The sequence below is a fragment of the Colletotrichum lupini genome, chromosome 10 (assembly GCF_023278565.1).
Source record: "Colletotrichum lupini chromosome 10, complete sequence".
NCBI classification, from domain to species: Eukaryota; Fungi; Ascomycota; class Sordariomycetes; order Glomerellales; family Glomerellaceae; genus Colletotrichum; species Colletotrichum lupini.
In genome coordinates, this window is record NC_064673.1 from 3,931,786 (window position 1) to 3,949,389 (window position 17,604).

General features: G+C 55.2%; 6 protein-coding genes across 6 annotated transcripts; 2 read left to right on the top strand and 4 right to left on the bottom strand.

The window, feature by feature from the left end:
- Positions 1 to 613: 613 nt before the first annotated feature.
- CLUP02_18307 (major facilitator superfamily transporter) lies at positions 614 to 2,122 on the bottom strand (the record flags this gene model as incomplete). The annotated part of the gene is made up of 2 exons (XM_049297209.1): positions 614 to 1,126; positions 1,196 to 2,122. The coding sequence occupies 2 exons, from the start codon at positions 2,120 to 2,122 to the stop codon at positions 614 to 616; spliced, it is 1,440 nt and encodes a 479-aa protein (XP_049138433.1).
- A 1,267-nt stretch (positions 2,123 to 3,389) lies between these two features.
- CLUP02_18308 (pyoverdine/dityrosine biosynthesis protein) lies at positions 3,390 to 5,134 on the top strand (the record flags this gene model as incomplete). Its single annotated transcript, XM_049297210.1, has 3 exons — positions 3,390 to 3,783; positions 3,842 to 4,222; positions 4,284 to 5,134. 3 exons carry the CDS (start codon positions 3,390 to 3,392, stop codon positions 5,132 to 5,134), a joined length of 1,626 nt encoding a protein of 541 aa, XP_049138434.1.
- Positions 5,135 to 5,608: 474 nt separating this feature from the next.
- On the bottom strand, positions 5,609 to 8,389 carry CLUP02_18309 (dihydroorotate dehydrogenase; the record flags this gene model as incomplete). Its single annotated transcript, XM_049297211.1, has 4 exons — positions 5,609 to 7,173; positions 7,227 to 7,239; positions 7,486 to 7,900; positions 7,995 to 8,389. The coding sequence occupies 4 exons, from the start codon at positions 8,387 to 8,389 to the stop codon at positions 5,609 to 5,611; spliced, it is 2,388 nt and encodes a 795-aa protein (XP_049138435.1).
- A 980-nt stretch (positions 8,390 to 9,369) lies between these two features.
- CLUP02_18310 (heterokaryon incompatibility protein) lies at positions 9,370 to 10,770 on the top strand (the record flags this gene model as incomplete). Its single annotated transcript, XM_049297212.1, has 1 exon — positions 9,370 to 10,770. The coding sequence occupies one exon, from the start codon at positions 9,370 to 9,372 to the stop codon at positions 10,768 to 10,770; it is 1,401 nt and encodes a 466-aa protein (XP_049138436.1).
- A 1,351-nt stretch (positions 10,771 to 12,121) lies between these two features.
- CLUP02_18311 (uncharacterized protein) lies at positions 12,122 to 14,665 on the bottom strand (the record flags this gene model as incomplete). The annotated part of the gene is made up of 1 exon (XM_049297213.1): positions 12,122 to 14,665. The coding sequence occupies one exon, from the start codon at positions 14,663 to 14,665 to the stop codon at positions 12,122 to 12,124; it is 2,544 nt and encodes an 847-aa protein (XP_049138437.1).
- A 34-nt stretch (positions 14,666 to 14,699) lies between these two features.
- Positions 14,700 to 17,540, bottom strand: CLUP02_18312 (uncharacterized protein; the record flags this gene model as incomplete). The annotated part of the gene is made up of 11 exons (XM_049297214.1): positions 14,700 to 14,770; positions 14,916 to 15,117; positions 15,382 to 15,415; positions 15,468 to 15,725; positions 15,772 to 15,832; positions 15,926 to 16,277; positions 16,350 to 16,438; positions 16,521 to 16,656; positions 16,710 to 16,812; positions 16,872 to 16,975; positions 17,097 to 17,540. The coding sequence occupies 11 exons, from the start codon at positions 17,538 to 17,540 to the stop codon at positions 14,700 to 14,702; spliced, it is 1,854 nt and encodes a 617-aa protein (XP_049138438.1).
- Positions 17,541 to 17,604: the final 64 nt, after the last annotated feature.

Consider the following 17,604-nt stretch of genomic DNA (forward strand, 5'->3'; position numbering starts at 1 on the left):
ATCTAGCCAAAGATGTCAAGCCGCTTGCATTCTACATTGATTTCAGAAAAGGGCTGTCAAGTGTCGTTCAGATGAATTTCTACTTTCCGATTCTCTCCAGCGAATAGGGCGGTTTACTCAAAGACGCCATAGCAACTAGCCGATTGGCGCCAAGCTCGAAACGGCTTCAAAGACCCTCTGGCCCGAATTCTGGGTAAGCCACGATAGCTCCAGAGTGCGAGCTTCTCTGCCTGATATCCGGTGAGGGGGAAGCTTCTAAGATTGCCAAGAATGTGCCGCAATTTCCGGTCTTGGATGGAGGGCTTTGCTATGAGCCGTGAATAACATGAACGCGATGTGAGGGAAGCCCGTCGGAAGATTCTGATGCCATGGATTCGATGCGGGAGTTCGCCATCAGATATGGTGGCAAGTGATATTTCATTCCTTGGCAATATTGTATACTTCGAATTCTCACCCTTGTCCCCAATAATCTAATCCAGAATCAAACGCCCTACGCCAATCCCCCCCGAGACTGGGAAACGCCATCCGATGCTTTTGCTACAGCAAGCGCAGTTGCATCAGATAAAAATATGGTATCCTTAAAGAAAGATGAAAAGGAAGGTGAACGAGAGTCTTAAATCCGCCAAAAGTCCTTCTGTCCAACCTGCTTTATCTTCGCAAGTGCAACCAAAAGACCACCCAGCAGCATGGAAGCGCCAGCAAATAGTTGCGCATAGAGGAAATCGCCGTGATTCAGCCCAACAAGACTTCCGCCAATGGGTGGACCAGCGAGACAAGCAAAACTGACAATGGTGAAGACCATGCCGATGCGTACCCCGAGCTTTGACATGTCCGACGTGACCTCGCCCATCGATGCCGTGAAGAGCGTCTGCACTGCGTTGGCGGTGAAGGCGTATGCAATGACCCAGGCGTAGAGTCCAGCCATGGAGCTCACGGCGATCCAGGCAAAGACGTTGAGGCTACTCAAAAGCAGTGATATAACGAGTGTTCTGAGAGGTTTAATGCTCTTGTCAGCGAGGTATGGGGGCACAAGTCGACCAATTATGCCCACGGCCGACATGACGATGAGGACAGTCAAGGCTCCGCTGTCATCGAGGTTGAGCTTGTTGCGACTGAAAAGGGGGACCTGGTGAGGAAGATGTTAGTCTATCATTTCTGATGAAAATGGCAAGAGACAATCCGTGAAGATACGTACATAATAATATGCGAAGTAGACGCCCAACAAGGCGAAGAACATGCCAACGGTGAATAAGAGGTACGGCAGTTCCTTGAAGGCTGACAGTTCGAGCAAGGGACCACCCTTGCGGGTCGCAGCTTTAGGTCGCGCAATGAGGTAGATGACGATGCTGTCAGCAAGAACCAAGAAACCCATAGTGCGAAGCGTCCACTGGATTCCCGTTCTTGGGATCATCTCACGAGCGATGATGGTAAAGATGACGGCACCGATGGGAGCACCGCAGGAACTGATCCCGAGCGCTAGACCCCGCCTCTTTGTGAAGTATTGCGAGACCAGCCAGACGAGCGCGGTGAAGTGCATACCGTTGCCGATACCCGTGGCTATGCCTTGTGACAGCAAAAAGTGCCAGTATTTGCTGGAGAATGAGGCTCCAAAGATGCCTCCGACTTGGAAGACGATGCCGGTGATCAAGGTAATTCTGAAGTGGCCGGCGTCGATGAGTCTGCCACTCAGGGTTCCTAGGAGGAAAAGGAGGAATATTTGCATCGAACCGATCCATGAGATGTCGGAGGTTGAACTGTCCGGTAAAATTTTGACGTATGAAGCCTGGAAAACACCAAAGGCAGTGATGAAACCGAAGCCGTCTAATACGAGCAGAAATGCGACGAGGACTTGGAGCCAGCCTTGGAAACCACCGTCTGGCCCGTCAAGAACGGGAGGAACTAGTTCAGCCTTTTCTTCGTCTGCCTGTAGTGATCGTTGTTGGCCTTCGGAAAGGCTCTGGCTTTGAGGTCGGACATGATGCCCGTCGTTGTTGGACATGATTCCTTGGTTGTGGTTGTAGTTTGTGGTGTGGGCGTGGTGCTCGGAAGGTGCCAGTTGATGGTGCTCATCGTATGGCACGCTTTGGACGATGGGAAGAGTTGGGAGATCTTTCTCCATCATGGCGACCCGAAATGTGAGCAACTTGAAGCTAGTTGGTCCAGTAAAGTTACCGAAGAATGGGAAGCAATTCGAGGAATGAATGCCAAACTTTCGATTGTGGATCAACTAGAACAGAAAACGAGGGGTTATCATGTCGACAAAAGGAAATCGAGATGCTCAAGACGCAGAATGCTATACCGAGCCATTGGTTCTTTTACGGCAAATCGAAAATAGCTACCCAAAGTCTCCGGATACGGCATGTAATTGAGTTTACCAGACCAGCGCCTCGCTCACGGCGCCGGCGATACCAGCTCAGCCTGGCTGACTAGGACACACAACAGAGATGACCGGAATGCGACGGGCGAACCAACAAGTTCAAGACACATTTGGTGATGGATCATTTTCCCAGCTTCCCGAACCTAAAATCGGATGGGCTTAGCACGAGCACTTAGGCCAGGACTAATCCAGACGTGTCAATCCATTGGCTGACCTGCTCTGGGACTAGTAGCCGACAGCCAAGTCAAGCCTCTTCAGCCAAACGACACGGTTAGGGCTAGGTTGTGTTACGTTCCAAAAGCCTCCAAACGTGGGAGGGCCTCCACAAGATTCATGGATACCACCAAGTTCCCATCTGCTCTTGGCAATCATGAAAATCAGGGGACGCACGCGCGAGCAGTGGGTAAAGCTAAGGATTCGTGCCCATCATGCCGGTATAGCCGGTGTTGACCTAGTCTCATCGCCGACACGAGGTAAGACAATGCCTTTTGCCTCCAGCCTGGGACCATCAGGTGTGCTTATTTTGAGTCAAGTCAGGTAAAGGTAGTTAGACCATTGAGAAAGGCAACGCGTACCCTCGGCCGCTCTGCAGGTGCATGCAGACACGGCCACTCCCATGTAACGATGCATATCCATGGCCAGACTCCAGCCTTGGCTTGTGGTAGCTCAGCCTAGACGCCACGGTGCACTGCGATTCAAGCCCGGGCTTCGAGAATGGGAAAGTTTCCGAGTAGCGTCCTGAATGCATGCGGAATACTACGAGATATCCAGATGGCATTCTCTGAGGAGGTCCCTACCTATTCCAGGTTAAAGTGAATCTCAAGTATAAGAAGAATCTCCAAGACCAGCCATGGTTGATATCGATTATCTACAACCCAGATCATCCTCTTCCTCTAATACGATAAAACAACATTTCCTTTCTTCCTTCTTAAGTTCATTGCCATCGTCTTCCGGTATTCACTTTCCCTATCTCTTCTCGATTCCTTCTCCCATACCTAAGCAAATTATCAAAATGGCCATCTCCGCAGTAGACCCCGTCCCCGTGTCTCCCACGGACGCCAAGAAGCCGGCAGCCTCCACCGGAAAACTCATGGCGAGACCGGTTCTCCAGCTCCGTGCTCCGACCTACAGACGCCCGAGTCTTGGCTCGGAGCTCAAGAGCCCCCTCAGCTCCATCTCTCCCCTCAGTGTCTCAGACTTAAGAAGCCCCCTCAGCCCTCTCAGGCAGATGCGTGTCGAGTTCTCCGACCTTGAAATCGGTTCTCCCATTGACCCCGTCGACCTGCAGCCTCCTGAACAGACGTTGAGGAGCCCTGTCAGCGCAACGAAAAGTCCCTTCAGTGCTTTCCATAGCCCTTTGAGAAATGCCAGCATCGATGCTGTCATCGACGATGTCGTTGAAGGAGGTGAGCTACATCCATCATTGTTGCTTCGAGAGCCATCCAACTAACACCCTGGATGTAGATGCCCCTACCATCACAGAGACACTTCCCACACCTCCCCTCGAGCAGTCTTCTGAGCAAGTCGCTCACAAGATTCTGGACGTTCTCCAAGCATTCGGAAGACACATCATCCCCGAGGGCCAGGAGAACCACGAGTGGCTTGGACGCAAGATGTTCCACGGCCGTGTTGAGGAGTACGTCAAGAAGGGAGAGTCAGTCAAGATGATCATCCCTGCCTTCCCATGGAAGAGCATCAACCGCACCGACAAGGTGACGGGTGTTCTCCCTGATCTTGGAGAGGACCTGGCCCTTGCAAGACTCAACGACCTCTGCGTTGAGATTGGCAAGGTCTATACCCACGGTGCCGAGGTTCACATTGCCACTGATGGTTTGGTCTTCAACGGTAAGCCCTTCCCTTCCTGGATAGCCATACTTGTGTGTCCGATATCTAACTCGCCGATTAGACGTCGTCGGCATCTCAGACGACGAGACCTGGGAGTACGGCGCCACTCTCATGGACATGGCCGCGCAAAAGGGCTACGACGGCATCAAGCTCCTCCGCGTCATGGACTTCCTCGGCCTCACCAACGAAGACGAGCCCCTCACCAAGGAAAAGTACATGGAGCTTGTCGACGAGAGCCGCAAGACCCTCGAGGCTCAATTCGGCGACCCGGACCAGGACGTCCGCGCCCTCATGGAGACGGACAACGACACGCTCATGACCTACCGCGGCTTCATCCGCTTCCTCGAGACGGATCTTCGCGACAGTCCCGTTGCGGCCCACGCCACCTCGGGTCACAAGTACCGCAAGGTTGTCAAGGAGGTCGCGATGAAGATGATGATGCGCGCCGAGTCCTTCACCAAGATCATCCTTGCCACCTGCCCCGACCACGTCCGCCTCTCCATCCACCCCTCCAGCGGCGCCGTCAAGCTCTCCATGCCGCTGCTGGTCGAGAAGCACAACCCCGACGGCTTCCCCCGTACCCCCTGGCACAGCTCCATCGCCGTCTCCCTAGACGGCGGGTACCGTTCTCTGCACGCCAAGGACGTCCGCGACACGCACGACTTGGTCACGAGAGACGGCCGTCCTTGGTGCTTCCGTGAGAAGTCTGAGCTCTTTGAGCTCGGCGAGGATGTCGAGATTGAGCACCTTTACCCCACTGGGATCGAGGTGCGCCCTCGCGAGGAGAAGAATGGTGAGGTCAAGCTCGACGAGGCAGCCCGCGAGAAGCTGGTGAAGCTTGCTCAGCTTCAGCCTGTAACCGTTGTCGGCTTTGAGAATGCGCCCGAGTTTGTCCTCGCGGGCCAGGAGTAGACATAGTACCCGGTCTCAGTCTAGCATTTAGAGGAGGATCGGCGGTTTGCTTTGCTAGGGCATCATCAACGGCATCATCGTGTAAAAGAGGTGGCAGGAGAATATGATTGTACGCAGGAAAAGGTAGCTTGATAGGCGCCGATTGCTGCCAGGTCACACGGAGTCAGGCGTTTTGCAGTTGCTTTTCTCCCTCCTTTACAACGCCGCAAAGGCAACCAAATTATAATACATCAACATTCTTCAAACTTGTGTTGCGGAGAGGAACTTACTATGCGCGATTCCATCAATTGTTTGGTTAAGATTATGGTGGGTTGCGGTGGCTCAGTTCTCGGGGTAGTCTCCTCAAGAGTCGGCGGGGTGGATTTCTCGGGGTCCGCACATTTGATCTACTCGATTCATACGATGAGAGCAGATGTCAAGAGCCCGGATGATTCTGCACTGAGCAGCTGGTCTTCTATTTGTCAAGTTGGTATTCTACGCCTGGTCCTTAATCTCCCGTTTTATCTTTGTAATTGTTCCCGGTCCGCCGTACGTCAAGCCAGTGTACACCATGGCCACGCTGGCGCCAGCATTGAGGATCTTGAGCGCCTGCTCTCCATTTGTAATGCCGCCTGTCGCGAAGATGACCTTTCTCGGTGTATCCTTGCCCTCGATCAGATCGTGAAGCTTGCCGGAGAGGGAGCCGTCAACATCAGGAATAGCAGCCGCCTCCTCGGCCGAGCCGGTCTGGAGGGTCTGGGCATCGAGCTTCTTGCGATATCTTCCGACCAGATCCAGGGTTCTGCTGTACATGGCGGGTCCCGAGTAACCACCCGTCTCCTGCAGCGCCTTCTGCTCCTTGACAGTAAGCTTGACGCCTTGGGGAACGATGCCTGTGCGACGGTTGGTGGTGTTGCCCACGATGACACCGTCGACACCGCTGCTGCAGACAGCCTGGACGATACCCTCAATCTGGGCATCCTCCTCCTCGTCAGGAGAGACCTTGACCATGACCTTGGGGGCAACCTTGCGGTCGACCTTGCGAGCCTCCTGAACCACGGCGCTCAACAGCCTCGTCAGAGGCTCGGTGGCCTGCAAGTCGCGGAGACCAGGGGTGTTTGGGCTGCTCACGTTGACCACCAGGATATCGGCATACCTAGCAAGACGTTGCACGCAGTAAACGTAGTCCTGAGCAACGGCATTGACATCCTTTTGGTCCGTCTCCTTGTTCTTGGCAATCTGCACAGCCAGCAATCTGCCGGGAAGCAAACTGCCAGCAGGGACACCAGCCTCGCCGTCCAGAACCTCCTGCTCCGTCGCGCCAACCTTGCGAGCGAACTTGCGCACGCGCTCCCTCAGTGTGATGGCCATGCTGTCGGCACCCCGCGAGTTGAGACCGTATCGATTGATCATGCCGTCGAGACTGGGAACGCGGAAGACACGCGGGCGAGGGTTGCCGTCCTGCGGGCGGGGCGTGCAGCCACCAACCTCAACGATGCCGGCACCGAGGGCGAAGAGGGCGTCAGGAATGTCGGCGTGCTTGTCGAGACCGGCGCTGATACCGATGGGGTTGGACAGTTTCATTCCGTAGACTTCCGTCGCCAGAGCAGGGTGTTCGGCGAGGGTTCTATCGCGTTCGCGGATGTGTAGGCCGAGATCGTAGAGAGTTTTCATCATGCCAGTGCCGGCGTGGTGAGCGTCTTCGGCGTCGCTCCATGCAAAGCGCATCAACATGGGTGACAATGCGTGGATGGAGGCCCTCGTATCGGTTACATAGAGATAGGAGACGTAGAGGGAACCGACGAGGGCAACGCTGTACAGGCCAGTCTTCAGACCCGAACCGGCCTGGGATTCCGTCGAGGAGCCGGTGCCAGTAGAAGCATGACGTCGGGGGATGTTGCTAGGGAGTCTGGAGCGGACGGTGGTAGGATTTCTGGCGGATCGGAGGGCGGACTGCACGCGGCAGGATCGCAGGCAGATGGACGCCATTGCAGAGAAGAGTTGCCGGTCCTGGCCAGCACTCAATGGCTCAGGGTTGGGTAGGTTTTGAGGGTTGTGATCTGGACGAGGTCAAGGGCCCGAAGGCGGAATGGGCGCGAAGTTTGGGGTGCACATTTGGCGTCGCTCTAGCACGGAAGGTACAGTGTCAGTACAGTGTCGGCTAACACGGTACAAAGTCTAAGGTATTTTTTTCTAAGAATAAAATCGTATCAGATCATGACGTTCTCCATGTCTGTATGGTCCGTCTCCGTCTAGCCCAACGCCGTCCCGATGCACTACAAAAGAAAATGATGCTGCCAAAGAATGTCTAGGATATCTATGCTTTCCGCTCCTCTCTTCTACGTCGTCAAAGTTCAAGCCTCCATCTTTACCGAACTCTCGTGAGCAGCGATGGCCGGCACCGCATGCGATCTCTCTTGTACTTCCTCTGCCTCCTCGACGACCTCAGCCTGTCTGTTCAAGAAACTCAGATAGGTCTGCCATCCGACAGCAATCACGCCCGAGAAGACGCTGCGGTATTCCATCGGGATGAAAGAGAAGCTGAAGGCCGTCACGGCAGGCCACAGCTTGCACGAGTTGACAATACTCACGGGCACACATTGTCGGATGCGGTCGATGATTTGGTCGAAGTTGTCGCCAGCAAGGAACGCCTGCATGCCGAAGAAGTACGAGTTGAATATGGGTGTGAAGCACACCTGGTTCACCACGACCTTTGTGGCCAGCGAGAGGAGCCTCGAGGCATAGTTGAAGTTCTGGGAGAGGAAGATGAACCTGCCAAACACAATACTGCGTCAGTCGCTGTTCGAATAGACGGAAACCACACGGGAGCTGCGCGCACACGCACGAGCACGAGCACGAGAACGAGAACGACCGAACCTACCATTTATAACTGGGAATAGAAGAAATGGCGCCAATGATCAGGGAGCGCATCGTCCGTTCTGGGTTGTAGTCGTTGCCGCTCATGTTCTGGGCCGAGAGGTCGGCGCAAAAATAGATGACCAAGGAGCTGATGAACTGCGTCGTCAGAGGCCTCTTGCGCTGGGCTCGGGCATAACCCTCCCCGGCGCGGGTCAAGGGCCCGAGACGCTGCCATAACGGGATTGTGGTGATGGTGTTTGGCACGGGAATAGGATCCTCTGCCCTCTTCGGCTTGGGTACTTCGGAACTGGAGTTGGCGCGGCGCTGTTGCTGCTGTGCCAAGCGATTTCGCAGTCCTTGGGCTCCGAGTGTTTGACGGCGCAAGAACACTCGGAACAGTGTTGTGGTCGTTGCCATGCTCGGTTCGGTTCGGTTGTGAAGTACGGTAGGTGTTATTGAGGGATCATAGTCGAAGTTGTCGAGGGAGAGATTTGCAAGACGTCTCTCCGTCCAAGGTAATCTACTCTTGGTACTTTACCTACTGCGCAAGGAAGGGTATGCCGAGAAGTATGGCCGAGATGATGCCCCAAAGGCGTAGGGCGGCATGGACACACGCACACACTGTCACACACCCTCCCAGCACAGTCATTTAGCAGTCACCCACATCCACCCACCCTGGACTTCCCGCCTGTGCCCGCCTGGACCCCTGAAGAGCAAACCGGGAAAGTGCGGCAGTGGCATTGCCGACGCCGATGGCGGCCCTTCCGTCGGGGTCCGGGCCCTGCAAGAGTGGGCCCTTTTTGATGTTTCTCTTCTTGTTTCTGTTTGGTCCGTTGTTGCGTGCTTATACTCTGTGCTTGTACCGGTACCTTACGTAAGGCCGACGTAGGCACGTGCAGCTGCCAGGGGTGACAGGCCCTAGCTTAACGCCTTGCATTGCCACCCGTCGCCATCCGCATGACCCTTACCACCAGCTGGCGTCCTCCCTCAGCTGCCCCTCCCCCAGATGTCACTCGGGAGCTGGCGGGGCACCTGTGTCCACCTGCGCACCGCACTTGACTTACACACCTCTAATCACCAAGCCGTATGCTCCCGTCTCGTGACAGTTTGCCTTCTTCTACTTGAGCTTCTCAAAAAAAAACACCAGGATTGCTATCAAATCATTTCTTTGTTTGTCACTAAGTCACTCAACAAGGCGTCGGTCGAACTCATCATGGTAGCACCCTAGACTGTGCCCAATTCGTACGAGGCTGTTGGGCTGTAATACATCTCTCCCGCCGCCTCTACAGCACTTACCTTTGGTTGCCTTGCCTGGTCTGATTACTCCATACAGAATAACAAGGCTTCGGTACCGAGATCGAAGGGACGAAGAAGGCACCACAGACACCACCATCAATATGTGGCTTCTCGATACAACCACCTACGAACCGCGCATGTTCATCATCGGCAGTACTGTGCCCCCCTACGCCATCCTCTCCCATACTTGGGGATCCGATGAGGTGACCTTCCAAGACATCCAAAACCTGCCCCTGGCATCCAAGAAAGCCGGCTTCATCAAAATTCAGGGATGCTGCACTCAAGCACTGCGTCACAACATTGGATGGGCCTGGATCGACTCCTGCTGCATAGACAAAACCTCCTCCGCAGAGCTGTCCGAAGCCATCAACTCCATGTACACCCACTACCTCCTCGCCCGTGTCTGCTTTGTCTACCTCGCCGACGTACCGCCCCTATCCTCCTCCCCTCCCATGGACCGGCTCTCATCACTCGCTTCTTCCAAGTGGTTCACCCGCGGTTGGACACTCCAGGAGCTCATCGCGCCCCGGCGGACAATCTTCTACACCTCGGACTGGTCCCGTCTCGGAACCAAAGGCGTCCATACCGATGAACGCCCCTTTATCCAGGCCCTCTCCTCCATCACAGGAATCTTTGAATCTGTCCTCGCCAAAACTCGCCATCCGCGCGACTATTCCGTCGCAGAACGCATGTCCTGGGCAGCAAATCGCCAGACCACCCGCGCAGAAGACCTAGCCTACTGCCTCATGGGCCTTTTCGGCGTTAATATCCCCGTGTTGTACGGCGAAGGGCTCAAGCACGCGTTCCAACGTCTCCAACACGAGATCATACGGGCATCTCCCGACGAAACTATCTTCGCGTGGAGGGCGGATCCGCAGCAGCAGCTCGTGGACCCGTACACGGGCGAACACCGATCCAGAACTGTGACGTCGGGCTTGCTCGCCGACTCGCCCGCCGATTTTGCCCACTCACACGACGTCCACCAGCGCGCGTTGCTCCCGCCGTCTCCGTTTCGGGAGTTCAGCATGACCAACATGGGCCTCTGCATCACTGCCAACCTTGTGCGTTTGACGCCTGCTACCGGCGGCGGGCCCCGTGGCAGTCCGGCTCCACAGACCGTGTTTGTGGTGCCTATCGGTGCGAGCGGCCGGTCGAACGAAACCTCGCCGCGTACCCGGGTTGGATTGTATTTGGAGCCGGTGCTCGTAGCGGCGAGTCGCGCAGGACACAAGACTTCGTACTTTCGCCGTATCATGTGCGATAAGTTTTGTTTTGCGTCGACTGGCGAGTTTCCGCAGGGCGAGCTTGCCAATATTTACATTCTCGAAGACGATCAGTTCGCCGAGATGCAATTCGCGGATAGGCCTCCTACTCCAAGACCAGGCTCAGCGTCAGGATCTGGCTCGGATGGGGGAGGAGGAAATTGGTCGCCGTCGATTGGGGCTAGGTTATCGCTCTCGCCCAGTCCGTCTCCCAGGCCTTTTCCAGAGAGTATTCTCTAATAAACGTATAGACGATGAAGTCATAATGGAAGGAAAGAGAAAGTCAGGAAAGAGAAACTTAGGAAAGAGAAACTTAGGATAGAGAAACTTAGGATAGAGAAACTTAGGATAGAGAAACTTAGGATAGAGAAGTATAGCTTGAAGGAGGTACTTGTTCAAATGAGGTTGGGAAATAGTGGACAAAAACAATGCGTGGCTTTTGTACAGATACCCTGGCTCTCTATACATAAGAGGGACCAGATACATGACAGAGAAGGAATTGCAAAAGGACACCAAGTCAAATTAGAGTGTTCAGAGCAAATACGTTCGTTTCAAGGTTTCTCATTCACCTGATACACCTACAGTGTACCACTACTCCAGAACACGAGTTACTCGGGTATCTCATCCAGGAAAACCCTCCTGCTGTTATGCCTTTACTACATACATGATTTCCTCCCCTTTAGCCAAAATGGCAGCGCATCGCCGCGAATGCTCGCTCTTTTCCGATTTTTCCCTATCCTCCTCTGAATTCCCCTCCTTTCGTGCTGTTTTCCCCATCCCCGAATCTAGGTTGTTTTCCCGTCTCCTCGGAGAGAATCGCAGAGCATTCATCAAAGGAGTGCGCAGACGTGCTGTCACTGCCGGTCTAAGGGGTTGGTTGTTGGGCGCGCAACTGTGACCCTTCCACAGGGTCACATTGAAGAAACAAAAAAATCTCAAATCATCTCGCTTCCCCCTCCTGCTCCTCCTCCCACATTTCCCTTCGGAAAAGGATTGTGGGGGAAAGTGGAAAGGTGGAAGGAGATGTGGTATCAAACGTTGTATTCCCGAGAACATGAAACGAAGAAACAAGTGCCACCGCACAGAAACGCGTACGTAGAGAACGCGTCGTCATCGTCGTCGGCGGAAAGAAGAAAGGTGCGGGTCGTTAAGGTCGTATCGTACATCAGATGAATCGAAGAGGAGCCTACGACTCTCGAGGCAAGTTCCGCGTCGGTCGGTATTGGGTGTCGTTATAGGCGGCGAGGAGAAGAGTCGCATAGATTTTTGAGAGCGAGGGCGAAGATGTAGAAAGGAGTCGATGAAGCCAGCCAAGTTTGAGAGCATATCCGGATTTTTGTCGTTTTCCAAGTGTTTTTGTGGTTTTTGTCGTCAGTGGCAAGGAAATAGTATGTAATGAGTGAATATGGTCGGTGGATAGATAGAGTTGTAAAGAAATTGATAGCGAGCGTCGGGTGTCGATATATATTCCGACGTAGAAAGATGATAAGGAAATGTCGAGTGATTGTACGTCTCATAGGCTTGGCTGGCGATTCATCTTTCCCTGTTCATTAGCAAAACATCTTTAGTAATCCCCCGAAATATAATCTCATCAAAATACTGCGTCAGTGCTCCTCCTGTGGTCAACGCTTGAGCGGGGCGAAACCTCGAGCATCTTGGTGCTCCCGGCGCTCACATGCCTGGCGTTGCCCCTGCTGAGGCTCACGCTCGTGGCGCGTTGAAGCTGGGGCGTCTCGCCTTCTTCGGAGCCCTCGGGCGACGACATGCCGTCTTCTCCATATGACTTCAGCATGCCTTCGCGGCTCTTGACCCTCTGATGTTGCACGACGGTGGCGCGCTGCCTGTCGACCGACCCCCACTTCATATCCGCATCTTCCATCACCTCGTCCTCGTCACTGCTGGGGAACGCGTCGCCGGTCGACTTGCGCGGGGTACGTTCTTCGTCGGCAAGCATTTCGCGGGACGGCGTGGCGAGGTTGGAGAGGTACTCGTCGTCGGCGAGTTCTTCCTCCGTATCGTTGGGCGATGCAGAGTGGCTAACGTTCTGAGGCGGGAGGCGTTGCATGCTGCCGCGCATGCCCGACGAGCGGCGGGCGCCAACGCGGCCAGAGAGCCATGATCCTTCCGAGTCGATAGACGCAAGGGAAACAGGCTCGGGGGATGGCTGGATGCTGTGTCGCAGCGACGTGGGCGTCTGCCTCATCTTCTCCAGCTTCTCCATCTTCTCATCGACGCGTCGCAGGTCTGATGTCGGTGTGTCGTGTCTCACGGCAGGCGTATCCTGCTGCGAAATCTCTCCCGACTTGGACTCTGAGACAACGGGCAGAGGCATTTCCACTTCCGGGGACCCTACACGCGAGTCGGGTGGGCTGAGGGGCAGTTCGGGCAAATCCTCCCTGAAGCGCGACCTGGTCCGCTTAGGAACGCCGTTGCTGACCTTGCGAGGAATGTAGTTGACAGGTGGGGGGATCGCTGGCATCGGCACTTGTACCGGCGCCGCGGCCGCCTCTTCCTGTTGCTGGGGCACATGCGTTGCCGACTGCGAGTAGATCTGCGCGGCGGCGGCTGATGCCTGCATTGTCTCGCGCGATGTATTCGAGAAGGAAGACGGTCCCGAATTTCTCCTGTTTCTCTTGCCCAGGCGGAAAAGCGCCGAGAAAGAGATGCGAGCGCGAGTATCCTTGCGGGAGATCTCGCCCTCATCCTGTCTTGACGAGTATTGCGAGATTGCGTGCTGGTCAGACTCTGTGGCATTGGGCGATCTTGATCTTGAAATCCTCCGCAGGAAGCTCCTCTTCAATCTCATGCTGGCCTTGGGCGTAAGTTTCGTGCTCGTCTTGCGCTCTGGGGCGGGCTGCGCAGGCAGCGTCGGCGAGGGCGGTGCCTCTGGCGGGATGCTGGTCGTCCGGTGAAAGTGTTGGATGGCCGCTGGTTCCGGCTCGATGTCCATCGTCTCGGGTTGCGGTTCCTGCTCCTGTTCTTGCTCCTGCGTCTGCTCCTGCTCCGGCTCAGAGTCCTTGGTCGTTGAAATCTTTCTCGATTGCCGTGATGAACTCCATGACCGTCTCCTGGAAGAGGTAACCACTGCAGACGCTGCGTCGATCCCCAATCCGAGTTCGCGGCCGAGAACACCACGTTCCAAGTTGACCGGCGGCGGTGACCCGCTGTGACGGGCTTCTGCCACGGCCTCGCGCTGCTTCTCTGATCTCCGTGCCAGTCTCCTTTCTATCCGTTCCTGGTCTCTTTGGCGTTTCCTCTCTCGCCTCCTGTTATCCCTCTCCATCAGTTCTCTCAGGTCGGCGGCGTCCAAATCATCCGCAAAGCTATCGACCCTCTTGTGTGCCCTCACAACTGACTCGGGCACCCTCTCTGAAACTTTCCTCTTTTGCTGCTGTGTGCGCGATGGCGCCGAACCATGTCCGGGACCCCATCGTGGGTATACTGCGTATCGTAATGTTGGTCGGGGCGATAGTGCCTCGAGGGCAGAGACTCGGAACGAGTGTAGCTCCGTGTCGGATGACATGCTGGAGTGAATCGATATCGGTAATGAAACGTCCGACTGCGGGTTTTCGAAGCTCCTACGGAAGCCGAGGCCGGTCTTGAGTCTCTTGCTCTGTTTCCTAATGGGCCGCCCTGACGTCCAAGGGTCGGCCGCCGGTCGTACCGGGGCGAAGTTTGCCATGGCCTTGATTTCCGCCTCACGATCCGTCTCTTCTCTCCTCCTCTTGCTGGTCTTGCGTCGAGAGGACCTCGACGGTTGGCCGTGGCGTGCATTATGTAGGGTTGGCGCCCGCTGCCACGCGGGATCCCCTTTTTCTTCTCCGTCATTTCGGTCGGCTGGGAAGAGCCCTGTCGACCGGCCAGGTCCTAGTGGAACCGAGCCTTTTTGCCCCGCGACACGGATGGAGTCATTGCGACCGGGGGAGAAGCTGTAGGTGCGTTCTCTTCTGGGCGCCGGTTGCTGCTTCTCGAGGCGCTGCTTCTTCGGCATGGCCGCCCTCGGCGCAGTGGCTTCGACCGCCGTGAGACGTCGTGCTTGTGAGGATGATGTTGGTGGTGCCTCGACATCTGAGAGGTTTGCGCCGCTTCGCGAGCGTTTGCGACCGCTCCTCCGGCGGAAGGGCCAAAGGGCCATTTTCCCATCAGCCAACGCGAGAAAAGCGTCGTGGTCAGTGGGCAGAGTACGTGTGTGATGATGAGTTATCGAAGAATACTGGGGTGTTTGTCAAAGGACCAATGTCTGAATGGTTGCATGATCGTCGGCGTATTATTCAATATCGATGAATAGTAGCATATGTGTGTCCGTAAGGTATCCGTACTCCGTAGTGTGTGATCAGTGAGGGTGAACGGGCGGTCTCGTTTAGATCTCAATGCTTCCTGCTGACCAGAATCGCCACCAGTTTCGCAATGGACGAGTAAAACGAGAGGTGTGCTGGGGTTGTCCCGAGCCAAAGGAAATGCGGAAGCTTGTCTGCTTAAAGAAAGATCCGGGATTGTGCAGCAAATATGGGATTGGGTCTTTGGAGGAGAGGGTATTGGCCGGGCTTGTTTAAAGCGAGTGGAGGGGAGGGGAGGAGAGACAAGAGACTAAGAGTGTGGTGTCCGTAGGTACGGGAGTGACGGAGCAATATGGATAGCAAAAGCAAGGTCGGTATCCGTACAGTACCTCTCCTTTTTCAGTTCGAGGATTAAAAAGAGGGACAAATAGTCATATGCAACCAATGTATTCGTAAAGTGGCAATAGCTGGGCTAGATATGATGGAATGACGAATGGGGGAACCCTCACAGATCCAGCAGGCTTCTCGCGAAAGAGACCAGACACGAGACGGGGCACGCCTGAGCAAGACTCACCTTCTCTCTTCCTTGGACTCTGCCCTGGGTCGACCTGACCTGGAGGTTGCTGCTGCTGTTGCTGCTGACCCTGCCTCTGCTTCTACCTCTTCTTCTTCTGCTGCTGCTGCTGCTGATGGGAACCCTGGCAAGGACTGGGGGAGAACTTGTTGCTTGGCTGGGCTGGCTGGCTGGCTGGCTGGCTGGCGCCGTTGCTAGTATGTAGCTTTCTGCCGGCGCCGTTGCTGGAGCGGTACCTTGCGGTACCTTTCCGAACTAGGCCATCGAGTGGCAGGGCAAGGGAGCATAAGCCGGGACCTTTGGGGGACCACCAGATCAGACCAGGAGGGATGGGACGGCCAGGGCTGGTTGGTTTGGGCTGGAAGAAAAAGTCAAGGGTCGGTCAAGGACTCAAGGGTGAAGGGGTGGGAAGAGGGAGGGGGTGGAAGGGGTGTGGGTTGACCAGGACTCTCTGGACAAAGTGTGGTGTGTGCCCAAGGGTTGGAGGGTGCGTTGCGTTTTGTGTTTCTTCCTGCTTCCCCTAGCTTTTTAATGGACTGGCAACTGGTCAATTGGTTGATGAATACGCAGTATGGGTCCCCAGGGACAACGTGCCATGTGTCTCTTACGTTCTTTGAGGTCGAGTTGAGTTCGAGTTGTCGAGACTGATGGGACTGGATCTGTACAGAGATGGATCTCGCAGTCCTCATAACCAATGACAGTCTGGTGCGAAGATACAGACTGGAGGAGAGGAACCACAGGAGAACGTTGACGTGTGCTTCGCGTGGTTTTCCGGGAACCAGTGCTGTGCCTGTGTGTCTGTGTGAACGAGGGATAGATGGCCACCAGACGCCAGCGAAGTCTCCTGCCGGCAGGGGGAATGTCAATGTCGTCGATGGGATCAGGGACTGCCAGGACTGGGCCTGATCGTCGCGAGTTTTTTCTGCTTCGGTATCAACGGAGTGGACCCAACCAGCTTTCTAGCACACCACCTGCTGCTCGGCTCCAAGTGCTGCCCTGGTTTGCTGCTTGCCCTGGTCTTGTCCCGGTCTGGCTGGCCTGAGAAGGTCAAGAAGGACTGAGAGGTGTGTGAGAGAGCGTGTACTCGTAGAGAGGTCCAGCCAGGGCAGGACGCAAGATTCAAGAAAGGAGCCCTCAACGAATCCAGACAGTGATGCGATGCGATGCGATGCGATGCAGTGCGAGTCTGCCGTGGCGCTGGTTCCTGGCCTGACTGACTGCGAGCGGGCCACGGGTCCGGCTTTGCATGTTTCTGACTACGAAGTACTGGGATCTCTATGGACGACTCGCAGGTCTGACATCCAGCCCCTGGAGTTCCAATGTCTCACCGTCTGGAGGCCTTTCTGGTCTTCCCCCGGGCTTGTCTCATATGCCGTTGTCTTATTCTGTGGTTTTCGGTGGGTTGACAGCCAGAAGATGACTGGAATCGTGCTGGTCCGTAGTGTTGAGTGGCTGGCCATCTTTAATTATCGATAGATCATAGCCGTAACGGTTCCAGCATGCCTCTCGATGCAGTAGTACAGTATCTACTATGTATATGTGTTAAAGTTTCTGCTCGTTCTACCTCCAACGGTGGGCTCATGGGCCCGTCCCCCTGGCTGCCGCCGTGCCCTGCGCGATGTACCGCGAGAAGCCCGTATGTGCAAGTTTAAAAGAGAAGGAAAAAGGTAAAAAGAAGGGATGTGGGAGGGGTTCAGTCAAGATACCCGCTGTACCTCTTCGCTATCGCTTCGTATCCGCGCCGCAGACCCGTCCGAGTCCCGTATTCCGCGGTTGCTCAGATCTTGCAGCGACATGTACCAATGCTCTGTACGAATACCTAGGTTTCGTTTACTTCTGCAATAAGTCAGACAGCAGATGTGTTGCTGGCGGCTGCAAGTCGGCTCCATCGGAATGCTGCTGACTAGAGCTCCGGGAGGCGAGTGATAGATGGCAGCGTCTTCCACGAGTACGCAGGGCTTAGGTCTGAGAAGCCTGTTTGCTCTGTAGTGGACGCAGTAGGGCTGTTTTAACTTCTCAGGACTGTTACTCGGTTGAACTGTTTGACTTTGCGTGTGTCCATCCACCCACTTTGTGCCTACCCATCGCTCTTCCCAAGCCGTCAGGACGTTATGAAAAAGACGAGGGCTGAAAGGGGATTCGCCCAGGCCCTGAGTCATCCCCTCGAAAGGGATAGATAGATCCGGAAGTTGGAATTCGAGACGGACTGGATCTATCTCAGCC